Genomic DNA, 25,760 nt, shown 5'->3' on the forward strand with positions numbered 1-25,760 from the left:
TCCCCAGTGTTCAATTCACACTGCTCAAGTGTTTTTATAGGTCCACGGGTATAGAAATACACACAAGGTGAGGATCCAGTTGCAGATGAAACAATAATTTAATAAAGAATAAATGATGGACAGAGAAATACCACTGGGCAATGCCAGGGAGAGATGTAGTCACTGGGCAAAAACTGGAAAAAACAACCGCTGAGCCGTGTCGGGGAGAGATGAGGAGACGGAACGGCAATGAAGGTCGACTGGAACAGCTGGTCAGCGGCCACACCTTAACACACATTATTAATGCTAAAAAAATAAACTGAGACAACCCATTGAAAAAGCAGAACATACACTTTCAGATAATAATTTGGTTATAGGCTACATGCAATTTGAGGTGAAAAGCTAAATAAATAAACTGTATACTAACAATGCTGTTTGCATACATAACTCCGTTATAATAGCCTAATTTGAAACATGTTCAATTTTAAATGAATAGGCTATAAATCTAAAATTAGCAATAATAGGCTAATCAGGTTGGTACATATCATGTCAACATAATATTACAAACGCCAGTGGGCATTTACTGGCTGGAGAATAAACTTCAGTATAAGCTATATACATTTGAGGAAGCTAGCATGTAAGCAATAGCATTTGTTTCGTTTTGCCTTTTATCTCCAAATAAAGATGAATAGTGACATAAGTTTTGTTTGTCTTTTATTATGAATGGAGCTTTTTGTTAATGTACAAAACTAATAAAGTAATCAAGCATAATAAAATGTTCTAAGTAGGCTAATGTAAAAATGTAATGTCTTGTTCATTCAACAAAATAAAATATGACTGAATCAAGTCTTGTTTGGTTATCATACAGTTTGTTCAGTGATTAGAACACTAAAATGGAAAAATGGGGGGGGGGCATCAGGACTGCCTATGCATAAGACCTTGTGCTAAGCCCCTGCCGATGACAGAAGGTATAGTCCACACACGACAGATGACAAAAGGACAAAAACCCGGAATGGGCTGGCAGACAAAGCTGGTTTAGAGAAGGCATGAATGAAGACAATGTTGAGACTGTTGTTTTTAGCTTTCGTTTTGTAGTTTCAGTTAGAATTGGCCATGATCCAGGTTTAATTTCCATAAATAAGCCCCGTATATGGGCAGAGTTTAAATACTTCGGCGTATTTAGTTGCTTTTACTTTTTCAGGAGGGTGAATTGAATCACATAGGCTACTGCCTGGTGTCTTGAACTTTACAAAATGGCAAACATAGATCAACTTGATAATGACGTAAGTTACGATGTATATTAATACCAGCGTCAAATATTACAAATATGTTTGTAAAATATTACAAAATTATTTATAAAAAAACTAAACGCTTATTAACAGGAATTTTTTTAGCTTTATTATTTCTTTTCATAATTATTTTATTAATTAACAATATGTGACATTTGGATATTTTTTTCAATACAAAATGCAATGACAGAAACTCTGTGCAATTAAAACTCTCTTAAAATTTATTTAAAAAGTGATCAGTTAAGGAGCTATTGTCTGTGGATTATATTGTTAGCCAAAAACAGCCTATTCAAAATAATCTGTTTCGAAGCTGAATTTATATTTAAATATTTACAGAATGTCTTTTCTGTGGGTGTAAGTTCATATGGACGGTGTGAGGTCAGTCATGATGGACACATTAACATACAAGACCTGACAATCAAGATTGAGGAAAATGCATCTAAAATTGTGAACGATTTTCTCAAAATAAAAAGAGATTATCATTTAAAGATTAGAGACTACCTGTTTAAAAAAATCCCTGTCTATCCAACCCCCGTTGAGTTTCACATCTCTGAATTGACTCATGTCACTGGCCAACATGCTCTTCAGGAAATCTGGAATTCAGAGGGATTCAAGGCAAGGAAATATAAAGATGATACGTTCTCATGGTGGAGCCTGAATATCAATGAAGAGAGTCTAAAAGCAGCTGAGGAGCGTTATCTAGAGGAGATGTTCCCAGACAGAAACCAAGAGCAAAGAGAAAAGCAAGAGACATTCCTGAATAAATTCACGACATCACCTGCATTCGACATTCAGAAATCACGCTATGGTAACTTTCGGTTCACATTTCCTCTGAATGAACTGATGGAAGCATACAAGAATCAGATGTGTGGAGGGAAAGATCCGGTTCTCAGGGCATACAAGACCACATTTTACAAACAAGAGATCATGTATGTTGTTCTTATTCACAGCCCAGAAGTGAATGAGAAGTTTGAGAAATTCCCAAAGATTGAATCCAGTTTAATTTTTGATTATAAGAAGGATACAATTATCTGGAAAGCACAAGCAATTTGTGAAAACCATAAATATAAGTTGTTACTGGATGAAAAGAAAAAAATAGCGGAGACTGAACCTGTAGGCCTATTCAAGAAGAAATACTATGTGTGGGATCATGTTGCCTTGGCATTTCACTTCAACGGAGTTCTACATTTCCCTAAAGAAAAGCTTAAAGAGAGCATCACATATTGTGAAATAGACGAAATAAACCTTTCAAGAAGTTATCGCTTGTCCCTTAAAGATGCTAAAGAAATACTACATCGTCTGGATTTAAGTTAAGCCCATGACATATCCAGTTTATGAGCACTGGATTAATGAAATATACTGAAAAATACAAATATGGAAATCGTGTTTGGTTAAGTTTCTAGAAACATTTTTAAAACTGTATGTTTAAAAAATAAGTTAACTCTTCAAACTTGTTACAAGCATCTGCAATAATGCTGAATTGCTTAACTGTTGGTTTGTTTGATTTATAATATAACCATTTGTTTAACTAATAAATGAGAAATTGTATTACTACTGGAGTCTTAGTCTGGAGTCTAACTTTAACCTGGACAGGTTAACGCTTTTTTGGTTTAGATTTGACCCTACACTACAACACTAGATTTAAAAAAAAAAGTAAAATAAAACATCAGACTGCAAAATTGTGTTAATAATTTAAGAATAAACTTTGTTGATTACCACAATAAAAAGTAGAGGAACATTAAATATGCAAACATCATTTCACTTTAATTATTTGTGCTTTATTGCAAGCTTACATAGAATAAAGTTTACATCTGAATGTAGTGCATGGGTGATCGTGAATTGAATGTGTAGATTACTTTAGGATTCAAGTAAGATTCAGTGTTTTAAGGTTATCGAAACTATAAAAAAAAACTGAACAATACACATGGTGTGAATCAATATTATTCCATAATTTCTACAATTGTGAGACTGCAAAGAGCAAAAGGATGAACTTGTAATTTATAAAGTTATTCTACCAAGAGCCGAACTATCATAAGGTGTGACCCAAATTGCATACTTATGCACTATTCAACATTAGCTTTTTAGTATATTGTTTGTAGTGAGTTCATACTGAAAATTCCAATCAAGTAAGTGCAATTTAAGTACTGGATGATGCACTTGATGGAAAGCTGGACACTTCATGCACTTAAAGGGATAGTTTACCCAAACAATTAAGAAGGTATTTTGAGGAATGTTGGTCATTGGGCAAAACTGAAACCTTGACCACTAGAGTATAATGAAAAATTAATTTTCATTGACTTGCATTGTGTTATGTGTTTGACATCATTGGGACGATACTACTGTACCCTTCCAAAATTCATACACTAGTTGTTTGATAACAGAGTGCATAGTTCAAGTAGATATTTGCGAGAAGTATTGATGCAAAATACAACAAATAATAAACAGAATTTATGGAACAATCCATAACTTTAACTTGTCATTATGGTTTCGCTCTTTATTGTGAGTACAGGTTTCTGCAAGTTTCCAAATACTGGGAGTAGAGTCCGGCAAACTCCTTTGCTGTGGCGAGCTGTTTTTCACACCAGTCAACAAGGAAATTCCTTATCTCGTTTGCTCGGGAGCTATGGAAACGCTTGATCTGTCATAAAATTGTAAATAGTTAGAAATGATGCCCCAATATAATATTCTTTATAAATGAATACTAGTATTAACTCAGTCAACAGTATACATAATGTAAAAAAAAAAAAAAACAGAATCAGGAAAAGCTCAATTTAAGCATACAAAACGGAGAGAGATTTTACCTCTTGTTTAGCCACAGATGAGATAAGGGTGAATTCTTTCTCAGTAGATTTCTGAATCTCCTCCATCTACATATTTAGACAAAGAAACATTGTTCTTATATCAATGCTTTGTTTTGTGTTCAGCCACACCCACAACATATAAATATGAATTCATGCCCACTGGCACATAGTGATCCACATTTCTATGTTTCTTTATGTGGCCAAAGAAAGAAAACATAAAAAAGAGAGAGAAACGGGAGACTAAAAACATACCACTTCTCTCTTATTGGCCTTGGCTTTCTCTGTATTCCTTTTAGCAGCTTCCAATTCTATCAGTTTACAAGTTCTTCTGAAAAGCATTTCCTGAATCAACATGTAAACAATTACTGTATTGTCAATGTGATAATCCATAAGATAATTTATTACATTTATGAGATCCTGAAAGTTATCATAGCATTTGTATGAATGACTAGTCATGTGTTGCTGTATGAAAAAAACATACTTTCTCTGCATCTTCATAGCGAGACTCCAAGTCCAGTCCCAAACCAAGAGTGGAGAGATTGTTACTAGCAACCGTCTCAAAGTTTTTCTTCAGAAACAAAACCAACATCATTTAAATTTTACATATCAACAAATTAAAGTGTTGAAACATTCATATTTTTATAGGTCTGAGTTTAAATATGAATTGGCCTTACCTTTACTGCCTCCATGATATCTGACAGCTTTAAGCATATCCTAAAGAAATCATAAAGTCTAAATTATTGGATAAACTGCACCTCACCATTACAAACCTTGACAAACAAACAAATACAAAAACAAATTTCTGCTACACATACTCTCCATAGCCTCATACAGAAATCTGACAAAATATTTGATGCATGGTTTGCATACACCGTCAGAAAAAGGTACAGAGCTGTACCTTCTCTTTCGCTGGTTTGGTACCATTTTGTACAGGTATACAAAACAATACAATGCTGTACCTATACTGTGTATTTTTAAAGTACATTTAAGCCCTAAAATTTAACTGGTACAATTGTTCCTTAAGGTACACAATAGGTCCTTAGGGTATAATACTGTACCCCAAAAGGTTCAACATTTCAATATGTTGCATACTCATAAAGGTAAACAATGAACCTTTGAGGGTACCACCCCAGCGACAGAAAAGGTATAGTTTTGTACCTTTTTTCTGACAGTGTTCAAAACATGTCACATACAGTAGTTGTACATTAATAAATATACTTGTCACATACTTCTGTTAAAAGCTTGAATTTTCAGAAGACAAGTACGGATACATATATTAGACTGTGATAAAACACTTATCTCACTCATATATAACACTTATATTTGAAGAGTTCGATTGGAATATAACATGTATGTCCACACATGAACTACAATTTTTAGATTTGCTCAAACAAATTTTTGTATGGGGTTCACAAATACAAATATACACATGGTAACTTTATGAAGTAAATTATAACTTAGAGAAAGCGACAGAAGCCTCATCATCCTGATTTACACAGAGATGGAGAGATGTGGAAAAATGCCCACAGGCCAAAGCAAGCTCTGTAAAAACACAAACACACACAGTATTACAGTACATCTTAACCTACTTAAAGGGATACTCTAGCCAAATATCAAATTTACCCCCTTGATTCACTCACCCTTAAAGGATTATCAATTTTCTTTAAAAAAAAAATCTCCAAAATGTTGATGTCTTTCTTTGTTCAGGCAAGAAGAAACCACGTTCCCTGAGCAAAACATTCCAGGATTCCCTTCATATCAATGGACTTCAATGGACACCAACACCCAACAGTTTTAATGCAGTTAAAAATGGCAGCCCCAAAGGACTCTAAACGATCCCAAACGAGGCACAAGGGCCCAATCCAGCGAAACGGTTGTCATCATCGACAAGAAAAATAAAAAGTATGCACCTCCAAAGCACAACCTCTCGTCCATCTCAGGTCCCGCCACGCGCCAGAGCGACCCCACGCAATTGCGTAATGACATGGAAAGGTCAACTGTTACATATATGAAACGCACATTTGCGGACCATTTTAAACAATAAACTAACACAGAGACATTAATTGGTATCATTCCACATACAACAACGTCAGAACGGTCCTCTTTCTGCACACTTGTTAACACTGGGGCGTAGTTTTGCATGCATCAATTTTGACCTCTTGACTTGATGACGTATTGCGTGAGGTCGCTCTGGCGCGTCACAGGACCGAAGATAGACGAGAAGCTGCGATCCAAAAGTGCATATCCCCTATTTTTCTTGTCAAAAATGACAATCGCCTCGCTAGATAAGACCCTTATGCCTCGTTTGGGATCGTTTAGAGTCCTTTGAAACTGCAACTCCAAACCGCATCAAAACCGTAAAGTGTTGGGGTCCACTAAAGTCCATCAAAATGAGAAAAATCCTGGAACGTCCTCCTCAAAAAACACAATTTCCCCCCAACCGAACAAAGAAAGACATCAACATTTTCGATGACATGGTGGTGAGTAAATTATCTGGATTTTTTTTAAAGAAAATCTACTAATCCTTTAAGCAATCCGAGATACACATGTCCATCATCTTTCAGACGAACATTTGGGGTTATTTTAGTAAATGTTCTTGTTTTTCCACATTTTATAATGGTAGAAAACAGGGATCAGTGAACAGCTTCTGACTCTAAACCCCCAAAAAGTGCATTCATCCTTCACAGAGGTAATCCACACGGCTCCTATAGGCCAACAAAGGTCCCCTGCAGGTAATCAATGCAACTTTGTAAGAAAAATTCACATTTCAAACCAGCAGAAGACCTCCATCAACCGTCTGGAGCCCTGTGGATTACTCCTGCGAAGGATGAATAAGGATGAAAAACTCCAAATGTCCTCATCTAAAAGATGATGGACATGTATCTCGGATGGCTTGAGGGTGAGTAAATCATGGGGTAATTCTAATATTTGGCTTTATATGGACCTGGTCCCGCATCCAAAATCATGTTATCAAGATCCATGTGATGTCCCTGTGAAACTCTGCTGTTATATGTGGTATCATTTGAATACTCAGAGTCTCAGAAGTGCCCACATTGGCATTAATGGGGAGCTTTTTTAAAATTGACTAGGTCTTTGCCAACTTTAGGTGGAAATACAAAACATTGCCCAGTGTTTAAGAGGTTGAACAATGCAGATCATGCAAATCTAACGTAATGCATTGACTTACTTTGTTCAGTCATCACAATATCAAGTAGTTTCTGTAAAGGGCAAAAAAATTGCTTATTAAAATTCTGCTAATTCTCCAGCTAGAAAGTTTATATTGTTTGCGCAGTTTACCTCCGTGGCAACCTTTGATGAAGCTGCAAGATTTGTGTTTTTGTATCTCTCATTCTGAAAGAAGGTATCCACGTCCTGAGGGTATTCAATTAATATTTCAGACACATACTGATGTATTTGACGTTTATACATATACATACACAGTGTTGAGTGACTTGCATGTACAAAGGACTTTGACAGGTGGATGGACATCTACATGAATTATTCACAAGAAACATGCAAATTCTCATAAACTCATATAGTCAGCTCTCACACATACATTTGTTTTTATACTAAAACATTGTTTGGTGAAGCATATCATTGTGGAGCTCCTCTCAAACTCCAACCCACCTTGTGACTTTCCTTCCTCATTTCTTCCACAGCCTGACTGAGGCGATTTAATATTCCTTTCCTGCCTCGTTGTTTTCCTGGAGACTGGACAAAATACACAGAAATCACAGAAGGCAATGACATGAGTCTTTCTAGCAATGATGTTTTACCTTGTTGTGTGAGTCTATTCAATTAAAATGTTTAACAATGTTTGTATTTTTGCATACTTTGTATTTTTTTATCCAAAAGTGACTAACATGTGCATGCATTATTAGGGTTGCCAACGTCCGTAGCCGGGACGTCCCGTATTTTGAGCCTAATTAATAACATCAAAATCCCGCGAGAGCGAAAAATCATAGGAGGAGTCTGCTCATCGAAATGCTCTCACGGTACTTTGATGTCATCCATCCACCTGCCGGTTTTTGCGGCGCCAGACACAGCAACAGCAGCCAGCAGCAATGTCACAAGTGTTACAGACAGATATTATTAAAGGTTATATATTAAAGGTTAATATATTAAAGGTTAATTTGATTAAAGGACTGTATTAAAAGTAAATTAACAAACTATTAATAAACCTACCGTATGTTAGTGATGGGCGATTTCGAAGCACGCTTTATGAGGCTTTGAAACATTTACGAATCTTTTGTAATGAATCATTGGTTCGGAGCTTATTTTTAAACTGGCCAAAGTCACCTGATTTTAGCAAACGAGGCTTCATTACGTCATAGCTGCTTCGAAACGATTCGAAAATCCGACGATTCACCACTAGGGGGAGTTGATCACAAATGAGCAGTGTAGGTGAACTCGGGTCAGTTTTATTATAAAAGTTCATAAATCATTCATCCTTCTGATTAATAACACTACCATTTTGTCTACTTTTTGTTTTAAAGACAGATTTGATGACAAAAATGTGCATAATTAAAAAGGGAGTTCGTTTTAATGATTTGTTTGCCATAAATAAAACTAAAAACACAGAATACACTTTTAATTATGTCTTAATTAAATTAAATAATTTATTTTTCTTAAAAACATATTTTTAGAACAATCTTGCTATTATTTTGTAAAAAAGTGTAAAATGTTTGGACAGATCTTGCTGCTTTTACACTATTTTGACCAGCAGGTGTCGCCAGCGTGTTTCGAACGCTTCGAAAAACTGAATCAATTTGCGAAGCTTCAAAAAGCGTCGTTTCTCCCATCACTACCGTATGATGCCAATGCATAAGAGGTATTAATTAATATTTAATTAGAAGATTCGCTATCATTTTGACAAATGGCACAAAGCCATATCCGCACTGCTAGGGCAGGCCATATTTTGTCCCGTATTTCAGAATGAAAAAGTTGGCAACCCATTGAGCGATACATGTAAAGCACAATATCTTTTTCGTTAAATTAATATTATTCTGAAATGTAAAAAAAATCAATAATATTAAAGCCAGTGTTTGTAGGCCACCTCTGAGTTAATAAGAAAGATGTCCAGCGGTTTGCATTTGCTGAGAATTGGGTGTGTCGCCACCTGCTGGAGATAAATCTCCAACGCCTTACAATAACTCTGCCAACCCTGTCCAAGAGCCAAAAAACCTGCAACACAAATATCCATGGTTATACTTACACCGGTTAAATAACGTTGATATGAACATTGTAATTATAAAATGGAAGGCTTGCATATACTTTTAATACACACCTAGTTGTTTGACTGATTTAGCTTGTGTGTTGGACTGTGATGGTAGTGCTTTAGATGGCAAAGGCGGAAACTGGATGAAAAAATATTAAATTTATGAACATTCTTGTAAAATCAAAAGTCAAAGACAAAGTATAGGGTTTGCCATAAGCACTCACTATGATTCCTTGAAGTCCAGGTATATTTTCTTGTGAGAAAAGATTCTGCTGAAGCCAATCAAAGTCCTCGTATGTTCGAAACACACATACACCAACACTACTATTTGACTGAGAAATTAAATTAAGAAATACCAATACACATAAGTAAAAAAAAACATTTAAAATATTTTGTACATTTATAAGACCTAGAATTAAACCTATAAAGATCCTACTTTCTGGGATGCAATGGCAAAAGTCAGAGTATCTCCATCCTGTGTGACATCAGTGATTCTGATACTGCTTGCAGTAACACTTAATTCTGCTTCAGCATTATATTCTTCCTAAAATACTCATAAAAACACACTCATTTACACAGTATAAACAATGTAAAACCTGATAACAATTAAAAATAACAAAACCTCAAATAAAATGTTTTTTTTCTGCATGTGTTACTAACTGGTCATATGATAATCACAACCAAAATGGTTACTTACCATCTCTCTGGCATTCAGCAGGTTTCCAACCTTTGTTTAATCTGTGATTCGTAAGAAAAATTTATGACGAGTAAGAAAAGTGTGAATGAGTTAATCATTTGACTTAGAAAACTGTCTACCCACCTTGGTTTGCTTTCTCTCTCTCTCTCTGGTTTACACAAAAGCTCAAAATGCTTGCACATACATTCTTCTAGAGACAGGATATCCTTCAAGTCAAAGGTCAGTGTGGTCCTGTGATTTGTTTTTTATTTGAAATTTTATCCAAGTTATATCCAACAAATGTATCCTCTTTGCAAGTGCAATTTCAAATGTGTGAATTCACCGTGTATGCATATTTCACATGTGAACAATGTGACTTGTAAAACGCCCATCTTAGGCTAATAAGTAACCAAACATAAAGTTTCACTGCAGTCAGGTGCAACTTATAAACTTTGCCCAGTTTTTTCAAAAATGCACACAAGCACATTTAAATTGCCTGTATGTCAGATCCTTTTAAGACAAAACTATTCAACAGAGCTCATCATAATATAATTTTTTAGACATAATGCTAATACATGTTTTTATTACATACATACAGAATTAGCCAAATCTCAGCTCGTGGTATTATTGCAGTTAAAAATGTTTTTGTTTCAAAACTGAATCAATTGACTTTAATGTTTTTAATCACAACAAATGTTGAATATTTTGTATTAAAACAGTGTGTTCTGTTTAGGGGTGAATGCATAAACCTCAAAAAATAAATGGGAAGAAAGTAATTACATATGAAAAGCAAAATGTTTTTATTTGGAATTACATTCATCTACTGAAATAGTAGCATCCATGTCAAATTAAACATAATAAATTATTCCCAGGGAGGGTGCATACCTAAAAAAGGTCCTGCAACAATAATACAGCAAAGGAATAAAAGATGAATCAAATTCAAAATGCAACCTAGCCAACCACTTCCAAATTATTTTCGTCGGCCATTAAAAGAGTTTTCAGTTCAGGTGGAGTGTTTGTAGTATGACAAAAGGTCATCCAGACTTTGTGTGTGAGCAGCCTGCGGTTGTGGTTCTTGCGTATGTTGAGTTTCTGTAAATGTGGATGTATTAGAAGCATATGTAGGGGCGGGTATGTCGCCCGTGTCGCTTTCGGTCACCCTCTGTGATTCTGACCAATTAAAGGAATGTTTCGCTTTCCCCTGCCCCTTTTCTGGAGCTCGGCTGTGATTGGCCTTCCTGCCGTCTGTGAAATAAGCAGAGGGAGGCGCGAACTCTGTATCTCGCTCCTCTCGACGGCGACTTGTCCACTGACCCCAGGAGAACTCTGGAAAGAAAATTATGTTTCAATTAAAAATTTTTTTAAAAAGTACAAATAATAAAGCAAATAACAAAAAAGGAATATGCAACATGTCTTTTTTAATAAAAGTTTAATAAACCTGTATTACCTTTGCCTCTGTCCCACTCTCGAACATATGGAATCCCAGGTTTGGTGTCTTTCCTCTCCTGGATCTCCACCTCTACTTTTGGTACCGTGGGAGGGGCTGGAGGTCCAATTAAAGCTTCATCATCATCGTCTTCATCATTCTCAGCACCATCAGCAACAGAAGCTAAAAAGAAGCAAAGATCTCAAAATAATCCCAAAACTGCCAAATGCACAAACCAAGAATATGTAACTAAATAAGGATGCACATGCTCTGTATGCATTATAACAAACAAATAACACATACCATCATCTTCAGCTCCAGGCTCCAGCTTGCCTTTCTTCATCCTCCTCATCCTTACTTTAGCTAGCCGCGCTTGAAGCATAGCTTTCCGCTTTTCCTTCAATTGCTCTCGTTTGCTGCGCTGCTCTGTGGTCTTGAGAGAAAAAGAGAGGATTGGACAAATAAAGTACAAGATCATTTTTGTTTGATGCTTTTAATCTCATAAATAGATTAAAAGACTTTACCCTGGATTTGACATATTATTTAAATTGTATATTTTGTTTATCTAACCTGGTCTCTCAGCATATCTAAAGCCTCTCGCTGTTTCCTGCGTTGCTCTTCATCCTGGGAAAAAGCAAAATATCCAACACCGAGCTCTCTGGCCTCTGAAACGAATATTAAATACACAGACACACGTCTACAAATGAGCTACTATGCAAGCACAGTACTCAGCATGTTTTTTGTGCATATAAAGGGTTTTAGTCTCAACAGTGAGATCAACCCTCTTCGTCACCTTGTTTTCTGATATCCTCATAGTGAATGGGTCCGACAGGTTTATTCATCTGTTCCTCCTCCTCTCTCTCCCACTCTTCTCTTTGCATTTCTCTCCTCATGTCATCAGATAACAGAGTCCTGTCAGCTCCAGTCACCCTGCAATGGCAAACACAATGGAAATTGGTTTAATATGTTGGTTGCCTATCACCTACTGTGCATATAAGCATCAGCATGAGTTTGAAAATTGCCTCTTGCTCTGGAGATCTTGGTCCATTTTTTGAAAATCTGGTAGATCTTTTTTCAGACATCTTCGGGAACGTCCTAAAGCATCAACATAATCCACCCTGCAAGAGGAACAGCGAAGAAAGCCACAGAATGTTTAAATCTTACGTTCGAATGCAAATAATCATGATTGCAATACACGTGTGATTATACCATTCCTCATCTGCATTCTGTGGGGGTGGGATAGGGATGTTCACATCAGCACCCCTCCCGTATCGGTCCTCTGCTTCATGTGTCTCATTCCTCCGGTTGATAATCTTCTGGGTAAAGTCCACTAGGTAAAGACTTTCAGTCTCCTCATCTAAAAAAAAGACATGCTGTTTTGTTGGATTGTTGGAAGTTGTAGAATAATAAAAAAAAGCACATACCTGGGAAATCTCCTTTCGTCATCTGCTCATAGAGACGTGCCTTTTCCTCTAATTTTTGCCTGTTTATGACAAAAACACTTTATTATATTGTACATATTGAACTTGTAAGATAAACACAAATGTAAAGATGTATTTGAATTTAACTTTGTCTCTTTTTTACATTATAGTGTTTGGTCAATACATTTTTTTTTATTACATAATAATTGCTTCTTAAGTACCAGCTGATAACAACCTGCTGAATGTACATTATATTGCTTATTACACGGCCACTTGCCACACAAGAAAATATTTGACACAAAAAAATTTTTTTTATATATTTTGATTTAAAACACTGTATTAGTTAATTTTATTTCAAACATTTCTGGGAAAAGAGACAGCGTAGTGATACATTATATGACGCGCAGTACCCGGGTGTGTGGTGTGTTATCAGTTTTAGCGGATGATATCAAAAGATAACAGACCTCGCGACTGACCAATCAGAATCAAGTAATCCAGAGAGCCGTGTAATCTTTAAATAAATCTTGAAATATTAAATACTCTTATCTTTTAGTATTCGGTAGCAGGGCTGTCACAATGATTAAATAATCGTCTCATCGCTATTGTTTGACCTCATCGCAATGATTTCAGATCACCGCAATGATTGCCCATCTCTCTAAAAACACAAGTGGGAGCTGCAGCGCCTGTATAAACAAGACAGTATCAGATGGCGTTCCATAACTGACAGTGTAATGCTGCAAAACTTTGATGGGCAGTATGAACTGCCAGCCAGGTAAAACATATATTTCCAAAACAGCAATTCTAAGTTTAGGGAAGTGAAAGATGCTATTCTTAAGGATCTGTAAGAGATTGATTTATTTGCAGCCACTACAGACATATGGTCCAGTACTAATATGACCTTAGTAGTAGGATTGGCTACTATTTAAGGCCTTATCTGGTATAGTCAGTTTATTTTGATTGAATTTTAATTTTTCAGACACTTTATTGTTTATTTCTTATGAAAAATTTTCAGTTTTTGAAAGATATATTCATTAAGTAATTACTTTTAAATATGTGTTACGTGTATTAATATTTACTGCCAGGTAAACCTTGAAAAAGATTTAATCACAACAATGTGCGAAAATTATTTAATAAACAAACAAAAAAATGAGAATTACATGTCAAAGCAATAAAACAGACAATTAATCGTCACCTTAAAGAAACACTCCACTTTATTGAAAATATGCTAAATTTCCAGCTCCCCTAAAGTTCAATATTAGATTTTTTTCCGCTTTTGAATTCATTTAGCCAATCTCTGGAACACCACTTTTAGCATATCTTCGCATAATCCATTGAATCCGACTAAACAACTTAGCATCACGTTAAAAACAACAAAGAGTTTCATTATTTTTTGTGTACTAAGACTGACAGAAAATTAAAACTTGCGCTTTTCTAGGCCGATATGGCAAAGAACTATACTCTCATTCTGGCGTAATAATCAAGGACTTTGCTGCCATATCATCATGGCTGCAGAAGGCGCAATGATTACGCAGCACCTGAAAGTAGTCCCCTTGGTAACTTTCAATAGCAGGGGACTATTTTCTTGCACTGCGTAATATCATATAAAATATAAAACACTTTTTGGTTATTTTTGAACGCGATGCTAAATGGTCTAATAAGATTCAATGGATTATGCTCTACGCTAAAAGTGGTACCGCCAGACCTGGAGATCGACTGAATGGATTCCAAAACGGTACAAATTAAATGTTTAACTCTAAGGGAGTTGGAAAATTAGCCTATTTTTAAAAACAGTGTCCCTCTAAACCAGCTTAAACCATCTACCAGCTTATGCTGGGTTTTTCAGTAGGGTAAGGTTTTCATGAGCTCTATCAAACAAATGTTGCAATAATAAATTAGCATATCTGCATGTTTAATAGCTCACCCACCTAGATTTATCTAAAGTGAGTTCTTCATCTGTTGTCTGCTGAACGTCCTTCTGCGCTCGCGCATTCACTCCTTCATTTTGTTTAGTCCAGATGTTGGGCTTCTACGTGCACGCGCAAAAACACAAGACCAGTCAATCAAAACAAACCTCTTTAAGCATTCATAAATGTATAATCCTGTAACTGTGTCTTACTTTAATCTTTATTTTCTGCTTATGTGCATCTCCTGCATCTTGGCCAAGTCGGTCCTGCTTAAACTCCTCTTGTTTCCGATATAACTCCGCTTTCAAGTCAACCAGCTGAAATGCAGATTAAAAACCGACGTTATACAAAATGTTTAAAACTACTTTATTATTTTTAAGATTACAAACAGACACACAAGGCATGTTCACCAGCAAATATCGTGCTAAGCTAACTGTTTGCTGCGTTCAAAAGCAAGCTAACAGTTATTGTAAATCGCTCTCTGTAGTTAGTTCAGACTCAGAGCAACATCTTCACCTACTAACTACTCACCGATGAAGCTGTAACCTTATACTGTTTCTTCTTTGTATCCATTTCAGCTCTAAATTTTCAGCAATACATGCTAAAACACTGACATACAGTGTAAACACATCTTCCAAATGCCGAACGCTGGAGTGCATAGCCTGCCATCTGCTGTACTGGAGTTTACACTACAAGTATTAAGCCTACTTGTATCTGAAACAAACTTATTACAAACAATAAAACACACATATTATACACAACTGATATAAATACAATACAAAACAGTCTAGATACTAAATAAACTAATTAAAAACTAAATGTCCATCATATTTTCTTTCAAAAGGTGCACCTGCTTTTAAACTTAGTAAAACTAATAGAAAAGGATTTTACTGAAATTCAATATCTCTATATATGTTTGTCTCTTTGGACATATGTTTCGGTTAAATGGCTAATTGTAAATGTTTCATAGAAACTATTATGCCAGTCAAACACACCTGCTGTGGCACGCAATAACTCGGTGGTCTGGTAACACATCCTCTCCATCCACATTGCTATTGACTCAGTAAGGACATCTGTGCTGTTCATATGTTTAAAATTCCAATTTTTTATTTGCCATCATCTGTTATCATCATTTTCATCACCCTAGAGTAAATACATTTGTGACACAACACACATAAAGCATTGCTTTGGAGTTAAAAAATTTATGCATTTGGAAGCATGGTTACCGGTATGTTTGTTTTCACTGTTACAGTTGTGGACTTTAATGCTAATTGTTAACTGAAGGTTTTTATAAAAGCGAGAAGCGGACCTTTGTGTGCAGACCAACAGAAACTGTAAGATCATCACAGAGGTAAGAACGGTATCTCATACCAGAACTTTCTAACTATTTAATTTATTTCCGTGCTCACAAATATGTACTTTCTAAATATACAGTTATAGAGATCTGTAAGAGCAATATGTTGATTTTTCATATAAGACAACTAAAGCATTACATTTAACTGCAATTTTGTAATATCCCAGAGACTAAACCATAAGTTCGTAAGGACCAAGATGCCACATCACTGCCGTGCCAGCAACATGTTTGTGCTCTTATGTGCTTTTTCTCTGTGTGTTGAGTGTGTAAGTGGTGGCACCAGCTTCCTCAGCCCTCCTCAGAAACCACCGGTGAGTGGATGTCTCCAAAATATGGTGCACGATAAAGATCTATGTCCATCCTTAAAGGGATAGTTCACCCAAAAATTCATGTTAAAACTGTACGAGTTTCTAATTTGTTGAACACAAAGAAGATATTTAGATCATAGATGGTATAAGCACACAGTTGACGGTACGCATTGACTTCCATAGTATTTATTTTTTCTACTATGGAAGTCAAAGGGAACCATCAACTGTGTGCTTACTATCATTTATCAAATATCTTCTGTGTTTAGCCAAATTAAGAAACTCATATAGGTTTACAAAAACATGAGGGTAAGTAAATGATGACACGACTTTCATTTTTGGGTGAACTATCCGTTTAAGAATGTGTATGAGCACCAAAAGTAAAAAAAAAACAGCTGTTTTGTTTATTTATAAAGGGTTACACTATCATAAATTCATATGAAGTCAAAAATAAATTGGCATTAAATATAAGTTATAACACCTTCCTTTAGAAGGGTCGAGGAGAACGAAGACCACCGCGGGTGGGCATAAGGGATGCTGATGAACCAGAGATCCCAATATTTAGAGAGGATGACCAGATCATGGTAAAAACACAATGCAACTGTATATTCAAGCAGAAATTTAAGATTCCCACAGAGTATTACTATCAGAAATAGTGGTTAATTGTGGCTTTTTTAAACTAAATGATTACTGACACGTGTTTTTCTCACTAGATGAGTGCTCCATTTGACCTGACTATGTCACTGAGTGAAGCGGAGTATGAGAAATATGGTCCAGTACTGCAGAACATACTGGTCGATCTTCTCAGTCATTCTCCTCTTGGTAAGCTTAACACAAACTTTAAACGTGTACATTTAAAATACACACAGCAATTTTAAGAATTTTAGAAAGGATTTGGAGTTAAGGGGATAGTTTACACAAAAATAAAAATTCTGTCATCACTCACTCTCATGTTGTTACAAACTTGTATTAATTTCTTTGTTCTGGTAAACACAAAGGAAGATAATTTGAAGAATCTTTGTAACCAGTGGCGGCCGGTGACTTATTTTTTCGAGGGCGCACGATGCAAAGTTCGTCACAACATGTAGGTAGCCCATCATGTGTGTGGTTCGTAATTTCAAAATATGTGTTCTGCGCGTCAAGTGATCCTATGTGCATCACGTGTTTTATCAAAATAAGTGCCTGCTGCAGATGCGTCTAAAGGGTTTATGATAAAAGAGATGCTCGCGTTTGCCAGATACTCGTATAATCTCATGCATAATCATAGTTTACTGAGCGTCTCTTTAATCAAAAACAGTTTTGACGCGTGTGCAGCAGGCACTTATTTTGACAAAACACGTTATGCACATGGTTCACATGCATGACGCAACAAACACATATTTTGAAAACATAAGCACCACACGACACTCCGAACACATATTTTGAATTTGCGCCCCTCAGAAAAGCAGTCACCAGCAGCCACTGTTTGTAACCAAATCGATCATATTCTTTCATCATACTATGGAAGTCAATGGGGCCTCTGAAAGGTTTGGTTTGATGACAGAATTTTAATTTTTGGTTGAACTAGCCCTTTAATTGCACACTTGGCATTCAGTTGTAGAGGGGATCATAGTCTGGATTCCAGAATTATGTTGGATTTGTGTGTGCAAATGTTAAACCTAATATTAAGTGTGTTTTTGTTTTTTTCTCAGAATGACTACAACTACAGGTCCTACCGGACTACAAATTTAAAATGATCGAACACAGTTGGAAAAAATAAAGTTTATCATCAATGACAAAGTAGTCTGCCTCTAGTTTCTTTTTTTTTTTCTTTTTCCAATTTTTATTTTCTTAGCTTAGTCTTGTGCAATTGAAGATTTGTGGTAACTGATGTAATGCATTATTATTATACAGATATGTTTAAGTTTCAAACTAATATTGCAAAAAACATACCTTTTCAAAATAATAATTCATGAATCCATTCGTGTTGCATATATATATTTATTCGATCTTGCAGCTCTGAAAAAAGATACATTTATAAAACCAACAACTTGGTAAAAACTTAGTTGTGGGTTTACACAATCTGTTTAGCTTCTTATTTAAATTTTTTTTTTTTTTTACATAAATTTCACTTGATAATGCAGAGATATTTTAATACAACAGAAGACACAAGCTGGCATTTAATGTCACTTATGTCACAAGTATGCGTAACTTGTAAGAACAAATGCAGACAAATGAATGAAGGAAACTTGCAAACACAGAGAAACATTAAAAACAGAAAACAGATCTTAAAATTAGTAACTTTTTTAACAGATGTGAAATTCCCACAACAATGTAAGAATCATCGTAACTTAACAGAGTATATTACAATGAACTTTAAAGCTGCAACCTCTTTTTTTGCAGACACTGTTAAATGTAAAGAAAATTTCAAAAAGATCCCATACTTAATAACAGGCTCTTTAACTAGCTCTTTAAAGCTTACAGCAGCAAAATACTGTTATTTTTTCTATGGTAGAAATAAAGGAGCTGTACAGGAGGTAGTCACATAAACCTGTTAATTATAGGCCATATATATGTTTAGTGTTCTGGCGAACTTTTTGCAGTACTGTCTGTAGCATCTCTCCCTTAAGCAGGCTAATCTCACGTAGCGTGTGTATGCCCATACCAGGGTGAGCAAACCTGCATACAAATTTAGGCACCTACACAGAAGAGTACATTACAGACTTAGTTATGCAAAGGAATAGTTCAACCAAGCTATGTTACAAACCTGTATAAATTTCTTTGTTTTGAAAAACACGAAAGATATTTTAAAGGGATACTCCACTTTTTTTTTGAAAATATGTGTAATGATATTACGCAGTAGCTGAAAATAGTCCCCTTAGTATCTTTCAATAGCAGGGGACTATTTTCGGGCACTACGTAATATCATTGCGCCTCCTGCAGCCATGTTACGGCAGCAAAGTCCTTGATTGTTACGCCGGAATGAGAGCATAGTTCCTAGCCATATCTGCCTAGAAAATCACAACTTTTAAGTTTATGTCGGTCTAAGTACACGGCGTTACTACAGAAGAGTCAAGTTTTAAATAGGTAAAATACTGAAACTCTTTGGTTATTTTTAGCGCAATGCTAATGGTCTAATCAGATTCAATGTATTGTGCTAAGCTATGCTAAAAGTGGAAGCGCCAGACCGGAGATCAGCAAAATTGATTCCAAAACGGTAAGATTCAAATGTTTAACTCTAGGGGAGCTGAAAAATAAGCATATTTTCAAAAAAATTGGAGTGTCCCCTTAAGGGATGTTTGTAACCAAACCAATCAGAGGTCCCATTGACATCCATGGTATTCTTTTTTCCTACAATAGAAGTCAATGGGGCCTCTGATCAGTTTGGTTACAAACATCCTCAAAATATCTTCTTTCATGTTCATCAGAACAAATAAATAAATGCATACAGGTTTGTAACAACACGAGGGTTAGTAACTATCCCCTTAAATTCTTTAAGTAATATAACAAAATTTCAACAAAGGAGCATTTAATTTTAAAGAACAACAACACAAAACACACTTCAGGCTTAAAACAAATTATAAAGTCTGTAAGGGTCTAGGATCATTTATTTTCAGTTGCTACAGCACGTTGATATCTTAGTTTGTATCTAATCCAATTCAATTTATATATAAATTAAGACTGAAGTGTTAAGTTATCCAAATACATTTTGGACAACTGTATACATGTTATTCTTACCAAACAATGTGCACTCAGTAACACACACAAACCTGTCTGGGTAGGAAATATGGTGCATCCGTTTCCAGCAAGATTCTATCAAGTGGAATTTTCCTCACAGCGTCTCGAGCCTCCGCGGCACGGGAGTATGTGATCAGTCCGGTAAAACCCACACACAAATTCGAGAATTCACTCAGGAACGGCTCAATTACAGAGTAGCTGTTGGTGAAACAGTGTCTATCACACACATAAGGGACAGGGGTTAGCTTAGCATTTATAATTATTATTTTACATAACCTCTTTCAGTGTACAAGATGTAATGGTGATGAATGCGGACGTGCAGAGAGTCAGTTAGGAAATTGAAATCTAAAACAGGGATTTTCCATGTTTTTCACTATGCCACTACGTCTCGTATGTTACATTCTACGTCATATGTTTAAAATGCATTCTCTCGTGAATAGTGTCAGTCGTTACCAGAAGCTAGTTATTTAGTTTATAAAATTTTATATATTGATATTTTAATTTTAAAAATTACAGTAAGGCCTTTACTAACCCCCTGAAGCCATGTGGATTACTTTTGTAAAGGACTAATGGACTTTATTAGGCTTTAATCAAAGTACTATTTACTACCCTTAATATAAAGCTTTAGAACAGCCAGGACATATTCTAATATAACTCGTTGTTCATCTAAAAAAGATAAATCATATACTCAAGGATGGTTTGAGTTATTTTTATTTGAGCTACCGTACTTTCCGGACTATAAGCCGTACTGGAGTATAAACCGCATCATTCAAAAACGCGTCATTAAGATGAAATAAAATATATAAGTCACAGTGGACTATACATCGCGTTTATTTAGAAAATTATTTTACAAAATACAAGCCGAAGAACAGACATTTAATCTGGAAAGGCAAGTTATTCAACTAAACAATAGCAGACAGAACAGCAGGCTGAACATATGTCTGTACGTTAAAGTAATATTATCAGTTATTTAAACGCTAATAGGCTAAATTAACCGAACAAGCCAACTAGAATGAAGTTCGCATACTCGTCATTCCACATTACTGAATCCATTGAATTACATAAATACAGAAGCAGCATATGGCGGACTCTCTCGGCTGTAGACAGTAATGTTGTCTCTTGCCTCATAAATGTCAAAATTAATTCATACTGACTTACAAGGCGCACCTGACTATAAGACGCAGCACCAGCCAAGTTATGAAAAAAAACTGCGGCGAAAAGACATGGCATGAAGTGAGGAAGCTTTTGTGAAATGAACACCGCACAAGTCAAGCAAACTGTTGTGCAAACAATTCTTGGCTAAAACATATTTTTAAACTAACCGGTGTATTTTGTAATCTCTGGGGACACACTTCTTCATAATTTCCAGCACATCATCATCAGCATCACGGCAATGTATAACTATGGGCTTTCCAAGAGATACGGCCAGCTGCAACTGCCGTGTGAACACCTTAACAAGCAAAGACAAAAATATTTACCATGCATGCATAGTGAAAATATACTAGTCAACATTTGAAGTGGATCAGAAAAGTTTATCAAAGTTGTCCTAAGACAAGAATGGGTATTAGGGATTGGTTTTATGTAAAGTTTTTTTAATGGTTTTGATCCACTTCGAATGTTGACTAGTGTATATACCTATACTAATATATACTGGCTGTTTCTCAATATGCGTTCTTCAGCGATCTTGCGTCCTCGTGTCCTCGCTCTACGTCATCATTAACGGTCGAAGTTCAATTCCAATTCTCAAGAACGCAAGGACAGAGGACGCATGAAAATACCCGGATGTGTTCTTGATATCGAGGATGCATCGAGTGCTGACTTGCTGAAATCGCTTTACGCCCCAGAAGTCATTGCGGCAAAACTTACGAGTTCGTTCTTCCAAGGTCGCCTGGCAAGACCGATCTCCACGAGGACGCAAGTCCGTTCTTTGCATTCTTGGAATTGAGAAACAGCCACTATGTACTTAAAAATACAGAAATCATGTCTCTAATACCTCTTTCTGTTTTCTGGTGTCTGTGGAATTTTTATGAGAGTAATCCAGACCGATCTCTCCGAACGCAATGGCCTTAGGGTGACGCATAGCATCCATGATGCTTTGCTCATGAGTTTGGTTATACTCCTTAGCAAAATGGGGGTGGCAACCGAAAGCCCCCCACACATGCTCCTCTCCGAGAAGCCCCTCCCAGATGGCATCTTTATTTGTGAGTCGTGGGTGACAGAAGTCTGCAATGCAACCCCTATACTCCACTGGGAAACTGCTTGCATACTTGGCTTGAAACCTTTGGAAACTTCCCTGGAAGCCCAGCTTCGCATAAAGCATGTCAAGGTGACAATGCGTGTCAATAAATCCAAAGTCTGCCGATGAGTAATCCAATCCCGAAAGCCAAAGGGGCTCCGAGCCAGCCGACATCCTGCGGGTGGCACAGTCCGGAGCAAAACGCATATGTGATGATGCGCGAGTACTTGAAGTTGTAGAAGGTGAACAGCCCCGGCTGCCGGGCGTAGAGGGGGCAGATATTACAGATCGATATGCCCGACTGGGCACGAGGAAAGAATCCACAGATGGGGAGGCATTAACAACTGCATGCTGGAAGGACAACCTAGGTGAACTACAACGCAAATAGCTTCTAGGGGGTGCAAAAACAGAGACTGGATTTTCTGAAAAAATCTCCACATCTTTTGTAGGCAGGACAGGGTCAGCTTCTCGACATTGGTGTTCCCAAGATTCCGATTTTGAGTGATCTTGTGGAAATTCTGAAGAACTGAACACTGGTGTTATGTATTCCAATGCCGGAAGCGCATCACTGACGTTCACAAACTCACGAGATTTTCGGCCCATCTCTGGCTTGAAGGATTCGTCCTGGGAGTAGACTTTAACTTTCTCCGCATCCTCGAAATCAGACCAATCCGGTGATTCTGACCGCTTTAAGATCACACTCTGTGCACAAAGACATGTTCCCAATTACTGATGCCGAAAGAGAGTAATGGCGATATATAAAACAATATTAGCAAACGAAACATGCAAATAGTTGCTTAAATAAATAAATAATGCTTCACAAATTAATAATTCCAAATAACTTTACATCAAATATGCAATTGAAAACAAAGCCGGTGTCCACCCATAGTGTAAATAAGTTTTTGCCTGTAAAATAAATCTTGCGGTTCACTGTTTCAATCACATATTTTGAATTTTAGATTTCACATTACTTCTTTCCTATCCATTTATTTTAAACGAGTAATTAAATAAGCAGGCTGGTCTACCTTACCCTTGTGTTCGTCTTTATTGCGGTCTGGTCATCTTCGGTGTCTATGAACTCCAATGGAGGAGGCTCCTGGTCCTTGGTCATTATCATTTCAGTAAATGAGCAGCAGCCAAGATCATCACAGGAGTCGTCTTCCTTTTCTACTTTCACAGGTGCGTCAAGAGATTTTCGAGAAGGCTTCTTAGACCCACTGCTAGGTGACTTATTGTCCGCATTCCCCATCGCGTCACTCAGGGCTTTGAGGTAAATAACCTTCAACCCCTTATCCGAACTGCTGCGTTTCTTCTCAGCAGAAGGTGAAGGTCCAGCAGAGGATTTTGGTCCTGAAACAGGGTCCTATATGCAACAAATAAAAATAAAAGATCGGTCACTCAATGGGTTCAAGCTTTTAATTATGCAAAACAAAATCACATATTGTGCCTTAAAGGGATAGTTCACCCAAAAATGAAAATAAATGTCATTCATGACTCGCCATCATGTCGTTCCAAACTCGCAAGATCTCCGTTCATCTTCGGAACACAGTTTAAGATGTTTTATACCTAGTCTGAGAGCTTGCTAACCTTTTATTGAAAATCTATGTACGGTTTACTGTCCATGTCCAGAAAGGTCATAAAAACATCATCAAAGTAGTCCATGTGACATCAGTGGGTCAGTTGGAGTGTGTTGAAGCATCGAGGATACATTTTGGTTCAAAATGATTACTTTGTTCGGCATTGTCTTCTCTTCCGCGTCTGTTGTGAAGCGCATGCGTGAGACTAAAGTCACGTGACTGCAGTGAAGCGGATAACGTGTTATCCCCAGACATGTTTGCAAAGTTTTTTTTTTCAAACTTACAGCGTGCATCTCCCTCAGACTAAAGCCCGGGCGCACAAAAAAAACAGCTGGGGTGCACCAGATAACACGTCATCCGCGTCACTGCAGTGACTTTAGTCTCGTGCATGCTCTTCACAACAGAGCCGAAAGAGAAAACAATGCTGAAAAAGTCGTAATTTTTTTTATTTTTGGACCAAAATGTATTTTCAATGCTTCAACACATTTTATCTGACCCACTGATGTCACATGGACTACTTTGATGATGTTTTTATTACCTTTCTGAACATGGACAGTATACCGTACGTAGATTTTCAATGAAGGGTCAACAAGCTCTCAGACTAAATATAAAACATCTTAAACTGTGTTCCCAAAATGAACGGAGGTCTTCCGAGTTTGGAACGAGATGAGGGCGAGTCATTAATGACATTATTTTAATTGTTGGGTGAACTATCCCTTTAACAACTGAAGTCAGGCCCATTTGGACTCTCCACATCACTTCATAGCCTTACCTCATCAGGAATGATTCTTTTCCTCAATGCCTTGTGACATCCAGTTAACTTTAAACGTGTTTTGGGTGTCCGTGTTGTGGGTGTGCTAAGACCCATGTTTTCCATTTCACCCAGTCCGGCTGACCCGGTGGATGTGTTCAGGCCAGGAGACCCGAGCTCGCTCACACCATCATCCTGGCCATTTCCATCCCAGCATGTGGGTCGTGCCACGCCCACATTGTTCCTCATGAGCTTCCTCGGGGATTCCACTGGCTTATGAAGCCATGTGAATGTGATCTTTTGTCTTTTGGGGTTCATCACACAAGGACCTTAACAGGAAGAGAAAATGTATACGTATTAAAATACATACATAGATCATGATTTTACCTGCTCTGTAAAAAAGTGCAGAACATATATACTGAGATTAAAAATAAAGTAAGTAAAATTAAAAATTAAGGATCATGGATTATTTGAAAAGTTTTTACACGTTAATAAAAACGTAATGGCCGACAACCAGGATTGCTTAATCGCCAACTAACATCGTGCTTTTAACTGTGGCATTTTGTATACATCTTTACACTTTTTATTTATAAAGTAATGTATACGACACAACACAATGCAAACTACGTTAACAAATTACAGTCACTTCACTACAGATTACAGGTAACTGCTAGCGCCTAGCAGAAACCTCGTTTCTGACCTAAACCTGTGACCTCTGGAGCACATAACGCCAATCACTCGACAAAGACAAACAGCATAAAAAATGTTTAACATTCTTGTGACCGTTAAATGACAATTTTTATCATACAAACCTTAAGAGCTGGAAAGATGGAGAACGTTAAGGTGGATTCACGTGCGTGTATAATTAGCGATGCGTTCACTTCTGTCAATCATCATCAGGCACGCGGCGAGTATTGCGCCAATACGCCGCAGTGGCCAGTGAAGGAATAAAGCGTGAGAACTTGAATTTGAAATAATGATTAATATGTTTATTCATATTTTAAAGCTATGTATTTCATATGTATCCTAATGTAAGAAATATCAAATTAAACATATTTTGTATTATTTATAATATTACCTACCTTTCACAATTCTGTATATTACAT

General features: G+C 36.6%; 4 protein-coding genes across 6 annotated transcripts; 1 reads left to right on the forward strand and 3 right to left on the reverse strand.

The window, feature by feature from the left end:
* Positions 1-3,731: 3,731 nt before the first annotated feature.
* LOC129450543 (sorting nexin-6) lies at positions 3,732-10,625 on the reverse strand. Its single transcript, XM_055213391.2, has 15 exons — positions 10,108-10,625; positions 9,985-10,025; positions 9,724-9,831; positions 9,512-9,619; positions 9,357-9,426; positions 9,126-9,253; positions 7,697-7,780; positions 7,367-7,441; positions 7,257-7,287; positions 5,527-5,611; positions 4,744-4,783; positions 4,551-4,637; positions 4,322-4,411; positions 4,070-4,135; positions 3,732-3,906 (listed from the first exon to the last, which is right to left on the reverse strand). The coding sequence occupies exons 2-15, from the start codon at positions 9,985-9,987 to the stop codon at positions 3,763-3,765; spliced, it is 1,119 nt and encodes a 372-aa protein (XP_055069366.2). The 5' UTR covers positions 9,988-10,025; positions 10,108-10,625; the 3' UTR covers positions 3,732-3,762.
* Positions 10,626-10,739: 114 nt separating this feature from the next.
* On the reverse strand, positions 10,740-15,404 carry ccdc174 (coiled-coil domain containing 174). Its single transcript, XM_055213379.2, has 11 exons — positions 15,246-15,404; positions 14,927-15,031; positions 14,736-14,836; positions 12,814-12,872; positions 12,599-12,746; positions 12,412-12,507; positions 12,183-12,319; positions 11,960-12,054; positions 11,693-11,822; positions 11,411-11,572; positions 10,740-11,289 (listed from the first exon to the last, which is right to left on the reverse strand). Exons 1-11 carry the CDS (start codon positions 15,285-15,287, stop codon positions 10,967-10,969), a joined length of 1,398 nt encoding a protein of 465 aa, XP_055069354.2. The 5' UTR covers positions 15,288-15,404; the 3' UTR covers positions 10,740-10,966.
* A 562-nt stretch (positions 15,405-15,966) lies between these two features.
* Positions 15,967-18,512, forward strand: ghrl (ghrelin/obestatin prepropeptide). Of its 2 annotated transcripts, XM_055213411.2 has the most exons (5): positions 15,967-16,065; positions 16,238-16,379; positions 16,865-16,957; positions 17,087-17,195; positions 18,065-18,512. In XM_055213411.2, exons 2-5 carry the CDS (start codon positions 16,266-16,268, stop codon positions 18,067-18,069), a joined length of 321 nt encoding a protein of 106 aa, XP_055069386.1. In that variant the 5' UTR covers positions 15,967-16,065; positions 16,238-16,265; the 3' UTR covers positions 18,070-18,512. The 2 variants fall into 2 exon arrangements, with proteins under 2 accessions (XP_055069386.1, XP_055069385.1); XM_055213410.2 differs by lacking the exon at positions 15,967-16,065 and having other exon boundaries at positions 16,208-16,379.
* On the reverse strand, positions 18,334-25,605 carry tatdn2 (TatD DNase domain containing 2). Of its 2 annotated transcripts, none has more exons than XM_055213371.2 (7): positions 25,467-25,605; positions 24,676-24,983; positions 23,357-23,689; positions 22,084-23,028; positions 21,413-21,540; positions 20,123-20,306; positions 18,334-19,051 (listed from the first exon to the last, which is right to left on the reverse strand). In XM_055213371.2, exons 2-7 carry the CDS (start codon positions 24,970-24,972, stop codon positions 18,911-18,913), a joined length of 2,028 nt encoding a protein of 675 aa, XP_055069346.2. In that variant the 5' UTR covers positions 24,973-24,983; positions 25,467-25,605; the 3' UTR covers positions 18,334-18,910. The 2 variants fall into 2 exon arrangements, with proteins under 2 accessions (XP_055069346.2, XP_055069347.2); XM_055213372.2 differs by lacking the exon at positions 25,467-25,605 and adding an exon at positions 25,355-25,457.
* Between the last annotated feature and the right edge of the window lie 155 nt (positions 25,606-25,760).

Source organism: Misgurnus anguillicaudatus, chromosome 8 (assembly GCF_027580225.2).
Source record: "Misgurnus anguillicaudatus chromosome 8, ASM2758022v2, whole genome shotgun sequence".
Lineage (NCBI taxonomy): Eukaryota > Metazoa > Chordata > Actinopteri > Cypriniformes > Cobitidae > Misgurnus > Misgurnus anguillicaudatus.

Bases quoted from the DNA above. Each gene is read 5' to 3' on its own strand.
- LOC129450543 (XM_055213391.2), bottom strand. The intron at 9,620-9,723 runs GTAGGATCTTTA...TTAATTTCTCAG, and splicing joins TTGCCATTGCATCCCAGAAA to TCAAATAGTAGTGTTGGTGT. The intron at 4,638-4,743 runs GTAAGGCCAATT...TTGTTTCTGAAG, and splicing joins ATATCATGGAGGCAGTAAAG to AAAAACTTTGAGACGGTTGC.
- ccdc174 (XM_055213379.2), bottom strand. From the start codon at position 15,287: ATGGATACAAAGAAGAAACAGTATAAGGTTACAGCTTCATCG. The intron at 15,032-15,245 runs GTGAGTAGTTAG...TCTGCATTTCAG, and splicing joins ATAAGGTTACAGCTTCATCG to CTGGTTGACTTGAAAGCGGA. The intron at 12,747-12,813 runs GTATGTGCTTTT...TCTTTTTTTTAG, and splicing joins GACGAAAGGAGATTTCCCAG to ATGAGGAGACTGAAAGTCTT.
- ghrl (XM_055213411.2), top strand. From the start codon at position 16,266: ATGCCACATCACTGCCGTGCCAGCAACATGTTTGTGCTCTTATGTGCT. The intron at 16,380-16,864 runs GTGAGTGGATGT...ACCTTCCTTTAG, and splicing joins GCCCTCCTCAGAAACCACCG to AAGGGTCGAGGAGAACGAAG. The intron at 16,958-17,086 runs GTAAAAACACAA...TTTTCTCACTAG, and splicing joins GAGAGGATGACCAGATCATG to ATGAGTGCTCCATTTGACCT.
- tatdn2 (XM_055213371.2), bottom strand. From the start codon at position 24,972: ATGAACCCCAAAAGACAAAAGATCACATTCACATGGCTTCATAAGCCA. The intron at 21,541-22,083 runs GTATTAGAGACA...TTGCTTGTTAAG, and splicing joins ACACCAGAAAACAGAAAGAG to GTGTTCACACGGCAGTTGCA. The intron at 20,307-21,412 runs GTTAGTTTAAAA...TGTGTGTGATAG, and splicing joins AGAGATTACAAAATACACCG to ACACTGTTTCACCAACAGCT.